Genomic DNA, 19,285 nt, shown 5'->3' with positions numbered 1-19,285 from the left:
TGAAAGGACTTTAGTTTTGTGTCATGTCTGTGATCTGCTTTGTTTTTTTCTACAAAATTAAACAATTGAACACGAATGAACATCCTCCAAGACTGGTGATTCCATCCATTTTGCCAGTGGTTGGAATATAGTGAGTGATTCAGCTCACAGCCTGACCGCTCAGTGATATCATAGATGAAGATATATGATCATGGTTCCCTGAGGAAAATGATCCTTTGTGTATAGTACAGAAGAGTATGTAGTAAAATAATGTGTTGAATTATTCATACAGTAACAAATGTGCCCATGTGCTCTTGGGTGATGCAGTTTTTTTTTCCAGTGCATTCCTCACTTCAAATAAAAAACTGTGACTAAATGTAACATGTCAGTTAGTTGTAGGTGTTCCCTGCGTGGACCACTGTGACAGTGACTGTGCAGCTCTCTCGCCTGACTAGTTTCAAGGCTAGTTTTTCAAGATCGACCAAAACCAAGTGATCACTTCCCATCAACCCGAACCGGTATTTGGAGACGGGAGCGCACCCGGAAACATCACCGAGAGCACTCCGTGTCTCCGGCGTTTGTTCGCATCGGGAACTGTGGAGCTGCGGGACGACAGGTAAAGACAGCTGTTATATAACTTAAAACACCATGTTTCATATTGAATATCACACTGTAAAGTGTTTACAGGCGACGGAAGTGATTTATTGTGACGGTGTGTTTCCTTTGGCTAATCCCTGCTAACGTCACACTCGAGTGAGACCTCAGCGCGCGGCTGTGTTTATTGTTATTAAAGTTAATGCGGGTCAGAAATGTGCGTCACGTTTAATTAAGTGAGTTTAAAATTATTAATATTTTTATTTTGGCTCAGTTTACCGCACGTGCACACGCTGCTTCGCAGTATTGCTCTCGTGCCAGTCTGACAGAGGTGTGCCATACTCTATTTGGAAATATCACACTTGATGTTTCTGTGCTTTTCCGCGACATTGGATCAAAAAAATAAATAAATTTGAATACTTTTGATGAAACAATGAGGACTTCTGATTTATTCGGCGTTTAATTATTTTTTTCCCCCCAATAAATATTTCCTTACGGTTGCAAAATGTTGCAAAACGACTTCCTAAAATCCAGACGTTCTGCTATTTTTTTTGCCAAAGATGCTCTATAACACAAGATAACTCGCTCCTCTCTGCGCCAGTCGTAGCAATCTGTCTCCTGAGTGTTCGTGGTGTACTATCTTGGATGAAAGCAGATTAAATTACGCCAGAGACGTTTCACTAAGTCATCTGAATTTAAATGAAGTTTTTATAGATCACATTTGACCCACAAATTGAGACCAAAAGAGACTTAGGTTGCCGAAATCTCGCGAGAGTGTGTTGCTACTCAGACATTTCTCTAACAAGGTTAATTTTCTCCTGATTTGTCTGCCTGTAAATTATTATTATTATTTTTTAATATGTTTATTGATTTTCAAAATAGAGAAAAGAGAGAAATATATATTCATATGTAAAATGAAGAGGAAAAAAAAGAGGAAAGAACACTGCACATCAAGCATTACAACGATATTTCATGGTCATGGAATTTTCATCTACTATACACAGAATATAAAAGCAAAAAAATAAAATAAAATAAATAATACCAGTAAAATAAATAGGTCAGTAGACATATACAAGATCATACTTTTGTTTGCACAGGTTTTGTACAATAGCCAGTGTGTATGGGCTCACATTTTTAAGGTAATTCAGTACTGGGCCCCGTGTTTTATCAAACGTATCCCCTCTATCTTCATTGTAGAATCTCAATCTCTCCAGGTGTAAAGTGTTTGACAGTTCTCCCAACCACAGGTTATAAGAAGCCACAGAGTCCGTTTTCCACACTTGTAAAATCAGCTTTTTAGTGATCACCATCCCAAATTGAACTGCTCCCCTTTCAAATTTATTAACAGAAGAAAGAACACTAGTGGCCCCTAGAATGGCAACCAGAGGGTTGAGTGCCAGATTTTTACCAAAAGCCTCTGAAAAACACTGAAAAATAAATTTCCAAAATAAATAAAGTTTACTACCTGCCCAGAATGAATGTGCTAGAGTTCCTATCGAGGATTTACATCTGTTACATGTCGGTGGGACATCTGGGTGAAATTTGTGAAGCTTTTCTTGCGAGTAATGGAGTTTATGAAGCACTTTATATTGTATCAGGTTGTGCCTGGTGTTAACTGAACACTCTCGTACGTTTCGTAGACATTCTTCCCAAATCTCATCAGTTATTGGGGGTTTCCTCCACTAAGCAAGTATAGATAGATGAGCCGCCCAGTAATATATTTTGACGTTTGGTAAAGCAAAGCCACCTGCATTTTTAGATTTACACAGGTGCTTTTTGGAGATTCTGATGGCTTTATAGTTCCAAAGAAAAGGTACAATGATTGATTCTAATTGTTAAGTAATAATGTAACATGTAATGTAACATGGAAGACTGGAGACTGAAAGAGATGTAGTAAACACGGCAGCACAATCCTGTAAATTAATTTTAATGTAGCAGTATCTATGGGGCAAAAGAATAATCTGTACTCAGTGGCTGGCTGACTGACAGTTTTATGGATAAATAAACAGTGCTACCTGTTGCTAGACCTGTTTTTTTCTGTACTTTTTTATTTGGACACACCTGTGTGCTGCTCTAAAGTGTGTGTGTGTGTGTGTGTGTGTGTGTGTGTGTGTGTGTTCCAGGTGAAAGGATGGATACCCAGAGACAGGTTCTGGACAGGTTGCGGTCATCATTTAAATCAGGCGTCACAATACCAGAGCAGTTTCGTCGAACTCAGCTGACCAAGCTGACGTACATGATCAAAGAAAATGAGGAACTGATTTTAAAGGCACTGCACAAAGACTTGGCAAAGGTACAAGACTGCTCTTATGCGGCATACAGTACACACACGACTTCCTCAACAGATTATTGCAAGATCAAACCAAACACATCATTTTTATTTAAGTTCACACACTCAACATTTTGTCCAGATATTAACACATTTTCTAACTGATTAATTAATTTGTAGTTTGTACACATGCAGGGTGTTTGAAGCACAGTATATCATGTCTGTTTGTTTGTTTGTTTGGCACATCAGCCCAAATTTGAGGCCGTCCTGTCCGAGCTCGATATGGTGAGCAATGAGCTGCACTGCGCCATCACTAACCTCTCAAGCTGGATGCAGCCGGAGTACGTCAGCAAAAACCTGGTATGTTTCATTAATGCTGGGCATATTTTATGTACATTATAGTTTATCACTATATCTTATCAGTTATTTAGTAGCCATCATTTAATCAGACCATGAAGAAATTTTAAAGGTCCCATATTGTAGAAGGTGAGATATCTTTGTTGATTTTCGCAGCTAAGTATTACTCTTCATGATGAGTAAACTGTCTATTTTTTTCCACATTTGTTCATTTCAAGGCCACAAAGCTAGATGACTGTTTTATACGAAGGGAACCATTAGGAGTTGTGTTGATCATTGGGCCATGGAACTATCCCCTGCAACTACTGATGATACCTTTGATTGGAGCCATCTCCGCAGGTATCATCCATACCCATACACCATAGACTCTAAGCTACACAACTTGTTATTTTATATCGTATGTTACAGCCGTCATAACATATAATAAATCAAATGTTGAGCAATACAACATTTACTCAGTGTTGTATTACATTGTCAACTCTGTACCTTTCAGCTCTGTGAAGCCTTTTAGCCTGGTTTAGCGCTTTATCTTGGTTTTTCAGTGTTTTTTCCAGAAAATCTTTCATTCATCAGGTGGACAGAAAGATGCTTAGTAAATGTTTGCTGCAATGTGGCAGTGGAAACAAGCTGTAGGAACTACTACAAGCAGCAGCTTTAAGTCAAAGCTCCTTGACGTATGCTGATCTTGTCTTTGGCTGATTTGTATCTCACACATATGGGAGTTTTGTTTTTTCAAAAGTTGGCAGTCCAGATGGGTACATTTTTAAGGGTTTCCTGTTGAACTGCATTCACACTGCTCAAATCTAAAAGATCAATGATACGAAGCAAACATGAAGGGCATGGGGTGTATGGTAGATCGTCACGTAACCATCTTGAACACAAAACAAACAAAGTCAGTATCAGTATTTTCAGATTCTGTCATTTTCCAATCAGCAGCTACATTTGAAGCAAGGGTTCCCTTAAAAAACTTGTATTTAGTAAATGTGGCCTTTAGATTAGAGGGCTAAAGAGTTACATTTGGGCTTAAAACATCAATAAATTAACATTTTGTCAAATAAATCTCTGTCACCTGTCTGAGCTGACTGGATGAAGTTGGTATCTTCCACTAGGAAACTGTGTGGTCATTAAGCCTTCAGAGGTCAGCGCCGCCACGGACAGTCTGGTAGCAGAGCTCATCCCCAAGTATCTGTCCCAGGTAAATCAATGTTTGAGATGAAAAGATGTTATGGTGATATTGGTATGTAAGCTTGGCACAGTGAATTTTGATTGGGACTGTCATTGTTGCAGGACTGTTATGTCGTTGTCCGTGGGGGAGCAGAGGAGACCGCGGCACTTCTGCAGAACCGCTTTGACCACATCTTCTACACAGGTAATGGATCGGATAACTGCATGTCACCATACATCAATTGTAGATAAATATTGTCATTGTTTTTTACGCAAGATCATAACATCAGGGACTCGTCTGCAGAATCGGCTTCATCGGCCAAGCATGTGCACACATACAAGCGGCTGACTTTCAGCTTTGTCTTTTAGGTTCTCAGACTGTGGCACGCAGCATTATGCAGGCGGCCTCAGTCCACCTTACCCCAGTGACCTTAGAGCTGGGCGGCAAGTGTCCATGCCTAATATACGGATCGGTGAACATGGAAGCCGCCGCTCGCCGGTTGGTGTGGGCCAAGTTTTTTAATGCAGGCCAGAGCTGCGTTGCTCCGGACTATGTGCTGTGCACAAAGGCCACCCTCGATTCCCTGGTGCCTGCAGTGTGTGAGGTCCTGGAGGAGTTCTACAGCAAGGAGCCCCAGACCTCTCCTGACTTCTCCCGCATCGTGTCACCCAAACACTGGACTCGACTGATGGAACTACTCGGGAGGTCCAGTAGCAAAGTTGTTGTAGGAGGACAGGGCAAAGAAGAGGACAAGTATATAGGTGGGCTTAATGGTCCAGTGTGTGGACATAGTGGCTGTAAGTGATAACCTAAAATTGATTGATCATATTCTTGATATTTTCCATCTTTGTGTTCTTCTCAGCTCCCACGGTGGTGGTGGATGTGGCTGACGACGACGCTCTAATGCAGGAGGAGATTTTTGGCCCCATCCTGCCCTTGATCACTATGGAGTCTGTGGAGGAAGGCATCGAATTCGTCAACCGCAGAGAGAAGCCGCTGGCCCTCTATGTTTTCTCTGAAGAATCCTCCGTAAGAACACAGAACTGTGCAGCCTCCCACACATCTACAGATATATTGTGTCTCTCTCTCTATCTATCTATCTATCTATCATATCATCACGCTTTTCTTCTCAAAGGTGGTTAACACTGTGATGGAAAATACCAGCAGCGGAGGATTCTGCTCTAATGACGGGATCCTCCACATGACCCTGCCAAGTCTGCCCTTTGGAGGTGTAGGTAGGTGTAATGGACGGATGGATAAATCAATAATTTACTTGCCCATAAGGGAGGAAATTCTGTGCTATCACAAAATCGGGTTTTGTATCTTTGTATCTTGAGAAAAACCCTCTCTACAGATACATGCTTACATGCTGCCATGTGTATCTGAGCTGCCCTATTAGACTAGAGGTGGATGAAGGACAGTTATGTGGGATAGTATTAATGCAAAAAGCATTAATCACTGTGGATCAAAGAAAAAAAGATCTTAAGCATATTGTCGCCATCCAGTGAAAGTTCAGTATGTCCCAATCTAATTTTTTCAGATGGATTTAAAAACTCTTCTCAGAAACTAGCTCACAAAATAAACCTAAAATACTTTGTGACACATTTCATCATTTCATCAGTCATCAAAGTGAAAAGTATGTTGTATAAGTAAAAAGAATATTTTAAATTGATTTATTGCAATAATGTGTGGGTAAACAATATCGAGGCAGAGCACATTGACCTAATTAAAGCTAATTAACTATTTTTGATTGAAATCATCATAATGCAGTTAATGGCCATCATAACACTGTTGTTCATCACTCTGACTAGCTTTAAGGAGATGGATGAGAATGTCCACAGCTGATACATATTGAAAAAAGGTAAATGTGGAGATACGTGGTTTTCATCGGACAGGGACAATATGGAATTTAATAGGCTGGTGGTAAATTATTCCCAGAATCTGATCTATCAAATTGAACATAAGTGGTTGATGTAAACAGGACATGATGTGAACAAATTTATTACATTTTGGGATTCCACAGGGTAGTATTTTGGATCCACTTTTCTTTTTATTATATTTTAATGATTTAAAGACTTTCTGCTCTAGTGATGTATTTATATGCAGATGATTGTGTTTTACAAGAGTCTCATGAAGACAAAACTGCAGCACTCAATTTGTGTGTCAGAGTTATATCAAAATAGGTTATGCTTTCACCCTGAAAAGACAGTAGCTGTATTTCAGATCTTGAGGAAACTAAACTGGATTCCTAATTCACAGTTCATTTTTAAGTACAAAAATATATACTGTTACATATTTGAGATTGGATTTGGATCAATCGGTTAATCTAATCACATTTTTGAAAAGCACAGCATCTGCATGGTTAAATTTGCATACATTCGTGCTTTGGGTCAACTCTGTATATTTTGGCTTGAACGTCTGTTGTACTGGATTGACTAAGTCAATCGCGTTATCTTATAAAGAGAGACAGGAACATGTCTTTTTTTTTGTGTTGACTGGTGTTTTTCCTGGGTCTTCCAGGGGCCAGCGGTTGGGGCAGTTACCACGGCCGCTGGGGCTTCGAGACGTTCAGCCACCGGCGGGCCTGCATGCTGCGCGGCTGGGCCTTGGAGAGACTCAATGGCCTGCGCTACCCACCTTACCAAGAGAATAAACTGAGCTGGCTGCGCTGGACCGCCTCACCAAAGACCAGCTGCTCCCTCATGTGATGACAGGCGAGCGTGTATATGTGTGTGTGAAGATAGTAAAACTTTTTATACTGTGTGAATGATGGAAAAATACATGTGGAAATAAGATTTAATTCCTCTTTTAAAGTGTTGGGTTGTGTATATTAACATACTGGGTGGTAACCTACTGCATGCACATTGTTCTCTCAAGACAGACTTCAATAACACTTTAATAATATGTCTAATTAATATATAATTAATGAATGTATTTGCATTTGACAAAAGAGGTCTGTTTTGTTTTTATTGATAAAACCATTTAAACTGTTTCGGATATTAAATATCAATGGTCCCACTTCTTTTTATCCTCTTACATCTTTACATGGTGAATATGGTGTTACTTTGTATTTAATAACGTCATTCTATTGGCATTGTAAATCTTTTGTGTTTCTTTTGGTTTGTATTTTTTGGTGTTTCCTTGTCTGTATTTTAACCCTTTTTTCTATGAAACTATGAATAAATGACATTTTTGCAAAGATATATTTGAAAGTTGTTCTTAAAGAAAAGCATCAGTTTGGTCGTGTTGTTTTTGTCGTGCTGCACATGCTGCCACAGGACCGCTGTATATTCATTTTAATTTTCAAAACCTCCTGAAGACCCAGCTCTTCAGTCCCTCCTCTCCAACACTACCAACAACCAGACATGCTAAATATGTCCTCCTCTACAACTGTCACAGTACTTATCTCTGGACAAAAGTGTCAGCTAAATGTAAATATGAAATATGTGATACTCATTAACATCCAGCATTGGAAACTATGAAGGAAAGGAGGAAAAAAATATCAGCATCAATAACAAGATGAGTATTAATAACAAGAGCTATCTGTTGCATCATAAGCATACTCACACACGAAACAATGACAGCAGCACAGCAACGATAACTTCTGCATCACAGTGACGTCAGCTGCAGAAACAAGTTAACCCTCTTGATCTGTTGATTCATTAAATAATGTCATCAGTCTTATTAGACTTACGATGATTTTAAATTCTTAGAAACTCGTTACACTCCATCTGCAGGTAATCAGCGAGCTCTGTTGTGTGGGTGGATTTGAAGGTCTGTGCCTGGGCAAACCAAACAATATTTCCATTCTTTGTAAACATACCTATGAATGTTTTATTCCATTTCTGACAGTAGATCAACTTAAATGTTACACTCTGGACCTTTTGACATCTAGAATTCAAAATGTGTTTCTATATGGGACCTTCAACCACACAACATAATGTTTTTTTGTAAATACTTTGCTTTTCAAGACAGTATTTTCACTGGACATCTTGTGATTACTATGACACTGATGGTCAAATCAGTTCTGTTAATGCTGGAAGACGTGCACCTGACATAGCAGAACTAATCTAGAATCCACAGTATCATCAGAACTGGGTACATTTGTTTGTTGTTTCAGAGCATTGAAGCCTCTGGAGGTGTCAGTGGGCTTTACACTTTTCCACACAATCCATACACAGCAGGATCTGCAGACTTCATCATGGCCCTGCTCAAACCTTTGACCAGATTCAAACATAGGGTCATCTGAATGCCCCACACTGGGTGTCAGAATTATGACTTTTTTATTCAATATAACTTAAGGAGCACCAGCAGTGTTCCAAGGCTTTCAATTAAATCAATTTAGGAAAATGTTAGGATCATCAGATTGTATCTGCTCTGGGTGCTAATGCCTGCAAAGCAGCACGTAGTTTGAAAGTCTAACTGTTCAGCAGTTCAGTTACTGTGGATGTGATGATCTTTGGATGACAGGATGAATTATGAGTATAGATTTTAAAAAAAAAAAAACAGTCCATGTTTATGAATTGTGGTCAAAATGATCATATTTATTACAAATATGAGTATTTCAAATACAGGTCATACAGGTTGTGTCCACTCTTCAGTGGATGTCTATGCAGCGACGAGGTACAGAATGAAATGGCTTCACAGTCTTAACAGGCTTCCCCTCCCCTAAATAAACTAGAGAGCGTCTTATCGAGCCATGCTTCACTCTGCTGCTCAGAGATCAGCTCAGCTCAATACTCCTGCTTCCTTCAGAGGTGAACAATGACTGACTACTGTCGGCCCCTTTTCAGCATCTCTTCTTTTACTTTTATTTTATAGACCAAACTGTACATGATGCGTGTACACATGGAGACTGCAGAGTGTTGGTTAGGGGGGAGAAAGAATCCATTTAAAACTAAACCACCCCTGGAGGCTCGGCCTTGTTCTCCGGAACTGTCAGGTGTCACATCCAGACAGCTCTGTGGTGGACTCATGGCTCAGGTTTGTATGAAGAGGGGGGGTTTGTCCCAGAGGGTGCCTGCTCTGGAGCTGGAGACTCTGGCTGTGGAGAGGGACTGGCTGCTGCCGCTGGCTCTTTCTGCACCAGCTCAGGCTCATCCTGGCCTGCCTGGGGTGGGTGGACCAGGACCCGGTCAATGAGACCAAAGTCCTGCGCCTCCATGGGGCTCATGTAGCGATCTCTCTCCATCACACCCTCTAAAGGGGCAGAAAAGGTGAAGAGAAATGAGCATCTCCTATGTAGAACTTTTCTTGTAGTATGTATTGTGTGTTTATTGCCAAGTTAGCTGTGTGGCCGCCACCATCATCTCTTCACGGGAACAACCTGACAGTGTTGGCAACTGTTGTGCCTCTCAGTGCGATAACTCTAAATGATATTATGAATGTTAGTAACGGTATTAACTAAATAAGTTGATTTCCACATAACTAGAGATACTAGTCATCATGTTTAGAGGTGGTGGTCTTTCCCTGTGTTAATAAATCAGGGTAAAATCCTTCACTTTTTTAATTTGTTTAGGATGTTCAGATTTTTAAAGCATCGACTCGCCCTTTTACCCTTGTAGCCTACCTCACCTCTTTTTGTTGAGATTATTAATCTGAACTCAGTCAAAAAATAACACAATACAACTGGTTTTGTTGCTTCCTATTCCGTACAGGAGCTGGAAACATGAATAATGGGAATTTGAGCGGTAAGATGCTAAAGCTGGTAGTTTAGTTTCATTTTTATTTCCATTCCTATTAATTAATCTCTAATTATATCGAATCAATATATTAGACTGTTCCACATGTTAATCGCTGCTGGAAATATTAAGGATTTCATACGAGTCAAGTGCAGGTGTATTCTCTGATTGGCTGTTCTGAGCTTTCTTTTATAGATTTTTGAATGTCACATTACTTTGTGTAATAGAGAACTGGATTGTGTTTGGCTGCAGGTTGTGATGAACCATGTCTGCATGGGAAACTAAACCTTCATTACATGTGCAGGAGGTGTATGCTGTGTGTAGTGTGAGTACTGCCCTGTTCTGACAGCACTGGATTATTTGAATAAAGTTTTCTGTGCAGTAAAATGTGTGTGTGTTTGTGTGTGGTGAAAAAGGTTTAGGACTGGTGCTTTTATTTCTTTTCATATCAAACTGTAGATGAAGAGCTGAGCAGACCTACCAATGGTTTCCAGTGGCTGCCCTGTGTGTTTGGCATAAATGTTATTGATCTGTCTCTTCAGCTTCAGGATCTCTTCAGCCTGGATGGCGATGTCTGTGGCCTGACCCTGGAACCAGCAGTCACATGGTCACCTTTACACGCTTCACAACTTTCAGAATTTTCACGTTTTTGTAATGATGCTTTATTTCCAATCAGGGTAAGACCGCCTTACCCTGGCACCTCCTGAAGGCTGGTGAACCATGATCCGGGCATTGGGCAGTGAATGCCTCATGCCTGATGTTCCTGCTGCCAAGAGTAAGCTGCCCATGCTGGCTGCCTGCCCGACACACCAGGTAGAGATGGGATTAAGGATGTACTGCATGGTGTCGTAAATGGCCAGGCCTGCTGTGACCACACCACCTGGGAGAGAGCAAGGATTCAAATAAAGACATCACTTTACTCATTTTATGTGATGAAGCATTTTTTTTAACCTGGAATCAAAAAGAAAAAAAAAAAACAACATATAGATATATTTATATTCTTCTAACCCTTCACTGACGTCTTACCGGGACTGTTGATGTACATGTGGATGGGTTTGTTGTTGCTTTCTGACTGGAGGAAGAGCAGCTGTGCAATGACCAGGCTGGCTACAGAGTCATCGATCTGAGCAGGGGAGAGAGAGCGAGAATATAGATCACTCTGAAAAGATGATGATGAAAAAAATGGAATTCAAACTAAAGCTCAATATTCAGGGAGACACTTACTGGACCCATTACACAAATGATTCTCTCTCTGAGAAGGCGAGAGTAGATGTCATACGCTCTCTCTCCTCTCCCCTTGAAAAACAACAAGAAGGCAGAAGTGTTTCAATTAGAGAACACCAACAAAAGATCTGGATCCAGTCATGTGACTGGCCTTTTAGTGTTGATTGGTTCCTATTCTCCTCGACTTTAAACCTGATCAACAACGAACAGCACTACTTGTTCAGCGTTTTACTGATATTATGATGTAAATATTTGAACTTTTGGTATCCAAAGATCTTTAGGTAGCTGTCTTAACATCAGTCATGCTGTTTCTCAAGCTGTGTGACGCTCCTCTTCTCTTCTTCCCGGCTGGCTGTCTGTTTGTTCATAGAAAAACAACAAATATAAAACCCAGGAAAAATCTGAACAGCATCATGCAAAAACCCCTTTGGACACTATTGGGTGTTTACAGTCATGGTTTGGGTACTGTGGCATTGTATAAGGTACTTATAAATGGTCTATTACCTACAGTATATAAGGTCAAGCAGACAGTGAACCTGGCACAGAAGCAGAGCTATGCACGGCTGTAGATAGCCTATCTACACTTATACGGCTTTGGCACTAACCAAAGATGTTCTGTATTCCAACACATGAGCCCAACTGCACCCCGTGCTTGTATTATACACCACAGATCTGCTGTCTGGATGGACAGCCAGAACAACACAAGCATGCACCAGCTTTGAAATGTTTAGAAACATCAAGTTTAGTTTCAATTGTTCTGTCTGTAACAACTGATCTGCAGCATGACAGTGCACAGCACAGCTGGAAGAAAAAGACTAGATCAAGTGAAAATATTCATACAACATAGCATACGCTTGAACTTAGGTGGGACTTTTTATGTGGCTAAAATACAGTTTTCTGCTGACGCTGTCCACACTTTGTTTCTCCAAACTGTGGGCACACTGGTCACCATCGACTGTAGACTGTTGGCCCTCTTTAGAATACCTGATCTATCCCTGGACAAGGTCTAAAGTCATCTCACTCACCGTCTGCTCCACAACTATGGGTATGAGAGGACTCCTCCATACAGAACTGTGGTGGATGGACCTGCTGTGTTTCAGTGTCAAGCCTCCGATGTGCAACGCCCTCTGAGAACACATGCAGAGAGCACACGATGGTTTAGATACAGCATGTTTTCAATGAAGGAAAATAAATAGTCGTGAATGTAACAGCCTGGCAACAGGTAAAAACTCTAAGTAGAGGTGGTTCTGCCTGTTTTCACTGTAGTGGCAATACAACAGAAGTTATTTAACAAACCCGATGTATTTATTGGCAAAATAAGGTAAAGTCCTACACGTTTTTGGATGAGCAGCCTCTTACGTAATGTACAATAGCAGGTAAACAAAAGTATGTTTTGTATTCAGATTGTAACAGGATCGTTTTAGTCTTTCGGTGTGTTACAAAACGGCTTGTGTAACTTCAGATGATGCCATCACGCACACTAACAGACTCTGCTTCGAGCTCCGACAAAGAGTGACACAAACCCGGGTTTGTTTTGGACTGGCTCGGTTTGTGTCCTTTCAGGAATCAGACGACACAGTGTGTGTCTGTGGCAGAGACAGTCAGTAACGACACAGTGTGTGTGTGTGTGTGTGTGTGTGTGTGTGTGTGTGTGTGTGTGACAGCTTTAGAGGTGATGCCATGAAGACACGAGCTACGAGCTAACACGCTCACGCGACATTCGGCGATAACAACAGTAAACACCAAGCTCAGACTTTAAAACACTTTAAAACACGGTATATTTACGGTAGACAACTTCTCGTACTCACGCGTAACAACATTTTGAAGAACGTACGCTCTCACTCCCCCTCTCTGTGACCCCCAGCTCCACCGGAATCAGTCCCAGTTTAACCTTTGAACCGCCATCTTCCGCTTCTTCCTCTCCGCTAACAGTCTCTTCTTTCATCAGCTCCCGCTACAGGACGCCCGGGAAACAAACCCACATCCTTTCACCACGGAATACAAACGGGATTTCAGTCGACTCAAGTTTAAAGCTCGGCTCAGTTATCACATATAATCGTAAAATAACAGTCATGGTGAAATGTATTCAATAGACCCCTTTCAAAGCAGAAATAGCAGGTAAACACAGGTGTTACCAATGATACTAATTAAGGCTCCATACCACTCAGCTCAAACACAGTCTGCTGTGGCCAAGTACCCCTGGCTGCACCCCTCTGCTGCACTAAATGGAACACAGCCTTAATTAGTATCATTGGAAACCTGTTTGATCCCACTACTTCATGTCAGAACGGCTGCTGTGAAAAGGAGCTATTAAAAAAGATGAGAAGAATAGAAAACGTATCCAATAATATGATTATTTCCACTATAATTTAAAGAATTATTTATTACAATATAATTATCCTATAAATAAATACACGGATAATTATACAGGCTGTACTCCATACAAACAGTCACCCAGGCCATTAGACCCTCCTCTAAGTTTTATTACAACAAAACACGCTGCTGTCTTTATTTTTAGACGTGTGTATAGAGGAATAGGAAAATTAAGTTGTTTGAAAATCAAACGAGCTAGTGACAATGAATTACTCCCTATTAATAATTTAACTAACGGTATTATTTATTAAAGTTCTCAGTTGTTTTTTTTATTTGATAGCCGTGTTCTTCGTTTTGTCAGTGTTAAGGGTCCACAATTTAATTTCTGTTGTACTTTTATATAAGTTATGTTAAAGATTATTTATAGTCTGATTAAAAGAGCAATTTAAGAATTAAAGATATTTTTGTTAAGAAAAGCCTTTTATATTTTTAATAAACAAAAACACCAAAGACATGAGAGACAACAGGTACAAAACAGTTACATCAACACAAAGGCATGACTTTTGCATAAATATATATTATAGTGTGTTTTGTTTTTCTGTGTATAACTTCTGTTGTAGCGTTTACGTGTATCCTGAGCTGAGCTCCAGGTCCGCGGGATGCAATTTGGCGGACAAACTTAGTAAAGTTAGTACAATTTAACAGCTTGACATTGTTCCTCTGAGTGATCAATTGTAAATGTTAATTAATGAATTGACTCGTTAAATCAGGTTGTTAACTACTTGGGGTCCGGTTCAGGTACGGACACTCACGAAGAATTTCTTCATTTTAGTTACAACAACTGCTTTTGTGTTGTCTCCTTTCCCTAAACGAGCTTAACAAAAGTTTACAACAGTTTGAGAACACAGTGCACAGCAGAGACTTTGATAGACTACAGCAGAGCTTGGCTCATAATGAAGAGAAAAAACTGAATGAATGAATTTGACATTAATTTAACGTCATCCAATTTAACGTCATTCAGGTGTGACTGAATGCGTCTGAGATGATACAGTGCTGATGTTCTGTTTGTCCACAGCTGGCTGGCCGAGTACTGACTTATCCGAGCTGCAGACGTTCACACTTCAGAATGGTAGAATAATATTAGGCTTCATGATCAAAGAAAGATTTTCTATCACGACACGTCTGTACATTTCGTTTTAAGTTCCAAGTTCCAAGTCGAGTAATATTATTTGTCGTATTATTATTTAGTGTTAAAGAAAACATTCTTCGGGAATAACCCGGACGACGCCCATGTTTCCTGAACTTATCATGTGATCAACAAAATATTTGCTTCAGGACTTCAGAGAGACAAAGAGTGTAATTGTGCACATGAGAGAAATATTTATTTTTATAGTTTTGTTTTGACCAACTGGTTTTCCTCCAGTTATAAACTAAAGTTTTACAGACTTAAGGAAGCATATCAAGAACTCATCTTAAAGTCTACATAATCACCATACAGTAACAATCAAACATTAGTCATAACCATTCATACACAAGGATCCAAATCCGATTTTCATCTCATTCTTGTTTTGCCTATTTTAAGTTCTTCTTCAGTGCCTGCCTCTTATTGTTTAGGCTCTTGTTTTTTAAAAAAATGGGTCAAAAAATAATGTAACCCTAACCCTTAATTATTGTTCTTAAGATGAATTTGCACATTTATATGTAACACATATAACCCTATAGCCTAGGATACTGTTGTATGTGTGTGTGTGTGTGTGTGTGAGTGAATGTGGGTGTGGGTGGGTTGGGTTGTGGGTGGAGGAAGTAAATAATAAGTGAGTGAATAGGCTTTTTATTTTGAAGGATCTCACCGGAAGATGTGTTTTATTACAGCCCCGTCTTGAAACGTTAACGTTTACTGACTACCTGGTCACTTTCTCTGTTACTTGGAATCAGTCATGTCGAACAACAGCGCCTCCAACAGCAGTTTAGCCATCGCCCAGAAGGCAGTGAAGCAGCTTCGTCTGGAGGCCAGTGTCCGTCGGATAAAGGTACGTCGCCCTTCACACCACTCCAGACCTCCATTAAAGTGTGCGTAAAACCTCAGCTGTGCGCGTGACTCCCGCTCTGAGGCTCACCATGGGCTTTAATGTGGCGCGCGCTGCGGCTAATTACTGTCAATTAAGTTTTCGCTTTTAAAAAAATGTGAACAACAAGTAGCATACCGTCAGTATTGAATATTTTCTTACACTTATCAAATTAGTTACTATATTTATAATAACAGTTGGCTTTAAATGTATTGACTGAGGTCGTATAGCTCTCGAACTGTCAAAGTAGCTCTAAAGTTTCGAAGTTTTTAAGTTAAATGTCATTTTTTTGCGTACTTACTACAAACTTATATTGTAACAGTCTCCTATTTAAACTTTGGTATTCGTCCCTTAAACATTTTTACATTCAGGTTTACGTTATACGTCCTTCATAAGCCTGTCTGTGGTGTTCCTAATGTGCAGTGTAGTACAGTGAATTGCCAGCAAACAGACTTTTCTCTGCTAGTGCAGCACAGTGATAGCTTTGTTGATTGTGCTGCTGTGTGACTGGTGTGATTGTTGAGTGGCTACTTATTTTAGAACAGAAGTCTGACTGGTTTCAAGTGTGTGTCTGTGTTAACCACCCCAGCAGCACGCTGCCAGAGGAACAAACCCGAATAAATAAATCACAGAAGAATTTCAATGAGCCTGGAAATTCCTGCAATTACTTAGAGTTTTTAAACAGGCTGCAAACTTAAGACTTGCATTTGTGATACTGTCAAGATGGTATAGAGTCATATATGGTTCAGCTGATTAAGGCAAGCTAAAATTTACGGCAACAACCTGTAACATTTTCGACACTCTATCTATGGTATAAAAACTACGGAACTGTCTTTCACTGACTGCTATGGTAATATTGACACAACTTTAAGCTATGAATGCCTTTAAAAGAAGAGATAACACAGCCTTCCTCTTACAAATTAAATGCTGAATTCATAAACAATAAAACACTCCCAAGTACACAGGTTTTGCTTCTACAGCTGTACTTGGTCTGGTATGACCAACCAATCGAATAAATAAAAACATACAACTGGTTGGTATCTGACAGCTATAGATACTAAAACCTCACCCAAAATTATCTGACTAGTTTCAAAAATTATCTGGGCACGCTTTCAGTTGTGAAATTTGGCTCACAGACTATAATTTAAAGTAGTATTCCAGAGATATAGAAAAAAAGAATGCTCTAAATGTAAGCAGCAGATGCTGAAAGAGGCCCCTGAAACACTTCCCATAACACCGCCCCGTAAATTGCTCATTTCTTTTAACACCATGCCCCCAGTTTGTAACACAAGCCTTCTTGTTTTAAATTTGCAGTCTCCAAGTCAACTCTGATTATGACATCATTAGGGTTATTTTCTGAGCCACAGAGTTTGTATTGCCATAAAGCTGGGGGAATCAGGATATCCTAATATGTTGGCTAACAATGCAACCTGACAGTATAGTAATAGTAGAATAATCAGCCCTTCTGCACTATGAACAGTGTAACCGTGGCTGGCTTATTGCTCATTTCAGAATGCAAATACACGTCGAGAATGATCACAAACACTGTCCTTCCTTAACCAAATTATGTGAAATATGAATATTACACAGGTCTCTCAGGCTGCTGCAGAACTGAAGACCTTCTGTTTGCAAAATGCCCACAAAGACCCTCTCCTCACCGGGGTGCCCTCCAGTGATAACCCATTCAGGCCTCCCAAGTCATGTGTCCTCCTCTGAGGTATGAGTGTATCTCTCTTAAATGATTTTCTTTTCTGCCTCTCGAATATTTTTCATTGTACTGCTTTGAACAGCTAAACAATTACCCTGCTATCTTCTAGAGACACAAGATACACATTGATTTGCTTTCTTGTCTTTTCAGAGCCGTGAAGGAGTGCACCTGATCGCTCCACTGTGAATTTCTGTCATGTGCCCCACTGCCCCTGAGGATAAAGAAGCCAAGACCATACACACACACACTCACACACATACACACACCTACACTGCCACAGGATGCATGATTCAGTCGGTTTATAATATTTTGCTCTTTCCAGGGTTCAGAGGTCTAAACTCTGGTAGCTTTAGACAACAGGCCTTAATGCAAACTCTGTTTTATGACCATATCCAATATTTTGACCACTTGTTAACACCTGTATTTATCAACAGCTGATTGGAGTTATTGATTGCTGTCATTTATTTTGGAGAAACAGGAGCCTTTAATATCTGTAACCATTCATTTTGTACTCGCTAGGAAAATATAATTTATAAAAAAATAAGGAAAGAGAAGGAATGGAAACCTGATGGACTGTTGTGTGTCGATGGGTAATCGCTGAGCCTCTTTGCATCTCTCTTATTTTATGTGCATTTTTATTATTCGCCATTAAAAGTTACCATATGCTTATTTTTGTCATTTGTCTGTGAAGCTGTATCTGGCGTGAATTTTGCAGTATTAATACTGAAACTTAACTGCTGAAAAATGTGTTCACTTGCAGGGAAAACATTGTTATTCTGACTATCAGGTAAAATAAGATCACATAAATCTCGTTTTTAGTTGAAAATGTAAGACCTCTCAGGTTGGCAGCTGTGGCTCAGGTGGTATAGAAGGTTGTCTAGGTTTTGGAGGGTCCAGGCAAAGTGTCCTTGCAGAAGATAGTGATCCCAAACTACTGCAGCCGTGCCGTGTGTCCATGGTGACCTTACTGTCATTATGAGTGCTGCAGATAGGAAGTGCTGTATCTCTCCTGATGAGCAGTTGGCACTTTGCATGGCAGTTTTTCAAGATTACCTGATGTCACAGCGTACTTTAAGCTTTGTTCGACCTGTGTTTCATAAAGCAGCACTTACAACTGCCAAGCTGACCTTGCAAAGTACTGTCAAAGCCTTCAAGATGTCCAGAAAGTCTTTATTCCTGTTACATTTTGTTCAGGATTCAATAAAATACAATGTTGTGTTATAAAAACTGTCAGCTGTTGACTCTTATATGTCTTTAGCACACACAGCTTTGCTTATATTTGTGCTTATTTAAGATGCTACTATATTTATATCAATTTTACACAATAAATGATTACCACAAAAACCTTGTATCTCCTAATTTTTTTGGGTAAGATATTAGACAGTATATTTATATTTGGTAGATATGTTAAACAATAATAGCATGGCTCTTTTTTTCCATGTTTTATGTTTGTATGAATTAGTTTCACTTTTCAGGTTGATTTATTTATGGTTTTATTGATCATTTATTATATATAGGTAAACACAACGACATGTGTCCTATTGTGTGTCCTGTATCTCAGCATTAAGAGGAGTATAACAGCGCTAGAGATAGAAGATAAAAATAAGCTGAATATACAATAAAATGTTAAGACTAAAATAGAATAGAATTAAACATAAATATATTTATTTAAGTGTACTGTCTAAGTACTTAACTGTTATTTATTTCAAGGACTACATTTTTCATAAGGTTTTAGATTTACATATTGCAAAGTTCACTGTTACTTGGATTTTATTTTACTGTTGCTGGTTTAATTTAACTGTTATTTATACAAGTTTATATAGTGTTAAAATAGGATATTGTATAGGTGTATAAAGTTTTGTTTTCTTGCTATCTCACTTACCGTTTGGGGCTGCTGTAACGAAAACAATTTCCCTGCAGGGATTAATA

The 19,285-nt window shown here is 39.6% G+C and overlaps 3 protein-coding genes across 3 annotated transcripts; 2 read left to right on the top strand and 1 right to left on the bottom strand.

Annotated features, from left to right (window-relative positions):
- The first annotated feature begins 411 nt into the window (after nucleotides 1–411).
- aldh3b1 (aldehyde dehydrogenase 3 family, member B1) lies at nucleotides 412–7,567 on the top strand. Its single transcript, XM_010751051.3, has 10 exons — nucleotides 412–595; nucleotides 2,697–2,866; nucleotides 3,092–3,202; nucleotides 3,418–3,538; nucleotides 4,309–4,394; nucleotides 4,487–4,568; nucleotides 4,733–5,125; nucleotides 5,227–5,393; nucleotides 5,500–5,599; nucleotides 6,885–7,567. Exons 2-10 carry the CDS (start codon nucleotides 2,705–2,707, stop codon nucleotides 7,070–7,072), a joined length of 1,410 nt encoding a protein of 469 aa, XP_010749353.3. The 5' UTR covers nucleotides 412–595; nucleotides 2,697–2,704; the 3' UTR covers nucleotides 7,073–7,567.
- Nucleotides 7,568–8,879: 1,312 nt separating this feature from the next.
- Nucleotides 8,880–13,254, bottom strand: clpp (caseinolytic mitochondrial matrix peptidase proteolytic subunit). The gene is made up of 7 exons (XM_010751050.3): nucleotides 13,078–13,254; nucleotides 12,295–12,396; nucleotides 11,270–11,341; nucleotides 11,072–11,168; nucleotides 10,738–10,925; nucleotides 10,527–10,632; nucleotides 8,880–9,563 (listed from the first exon to the last, which is right to left on the bottom strand). Exons 1-7 carry the CDS (start codon nucleotides 13,087–13,089, stop codon nucleotides 9,337–9,339), a joined length of 804 nt encoding a protein of 267 aa, XP_010749352.1. The 5' UTR covers nucleotides 13,090–13,254; the 3' UTR covers nucleotides 8,880–9,336.
- Nucleotides 13,255–15,408: 2,154 nt separating this feature from the next.
- Nucleotides 15,409–18,700, top strand: si:dkey-204f11.64 (guanine nucleotide-binding protein G(I)/G(S)/G(O) subunit gamma-5). Its single transcript, XM_010751049.3, has 3 exons — nucleotides 15,409–15,612; nucleotides 17,239–17,365; nucleotides 17,507–18,700. Exons 1-2 carry the CDS (start codon nucleotides 15,520–15,522, stop codon nucleotides 17,362–17,364), a joined length of 219 nt encoding a protein of 72 aa, XP_010749351.1. The 5' UTR covers nucleotides 15,409–15,519; the 3' UTR covers nucleotide 17,365; nucleotides 17,507–18,700.
- Nucleotides 18,701–19,285: the final 585 nt, after the last annotated feature.

Source organism: Larimichthys crocea, chromosome XII (genome assembly GCF_000972845.2).
Source record: "Larimichthys crocea isolate SSNF chromosome XII, L_crocea_2.0, whole genome shotgun sequence".
NCBI lineage: Eukaryota > Metazoa > Chordata > Actinopteri > Sciaenidae > Larimichthys > Larimichthys crocea.
This window is presented reverse-complemented; position numbering and strand designations above follow the sequence as displayed.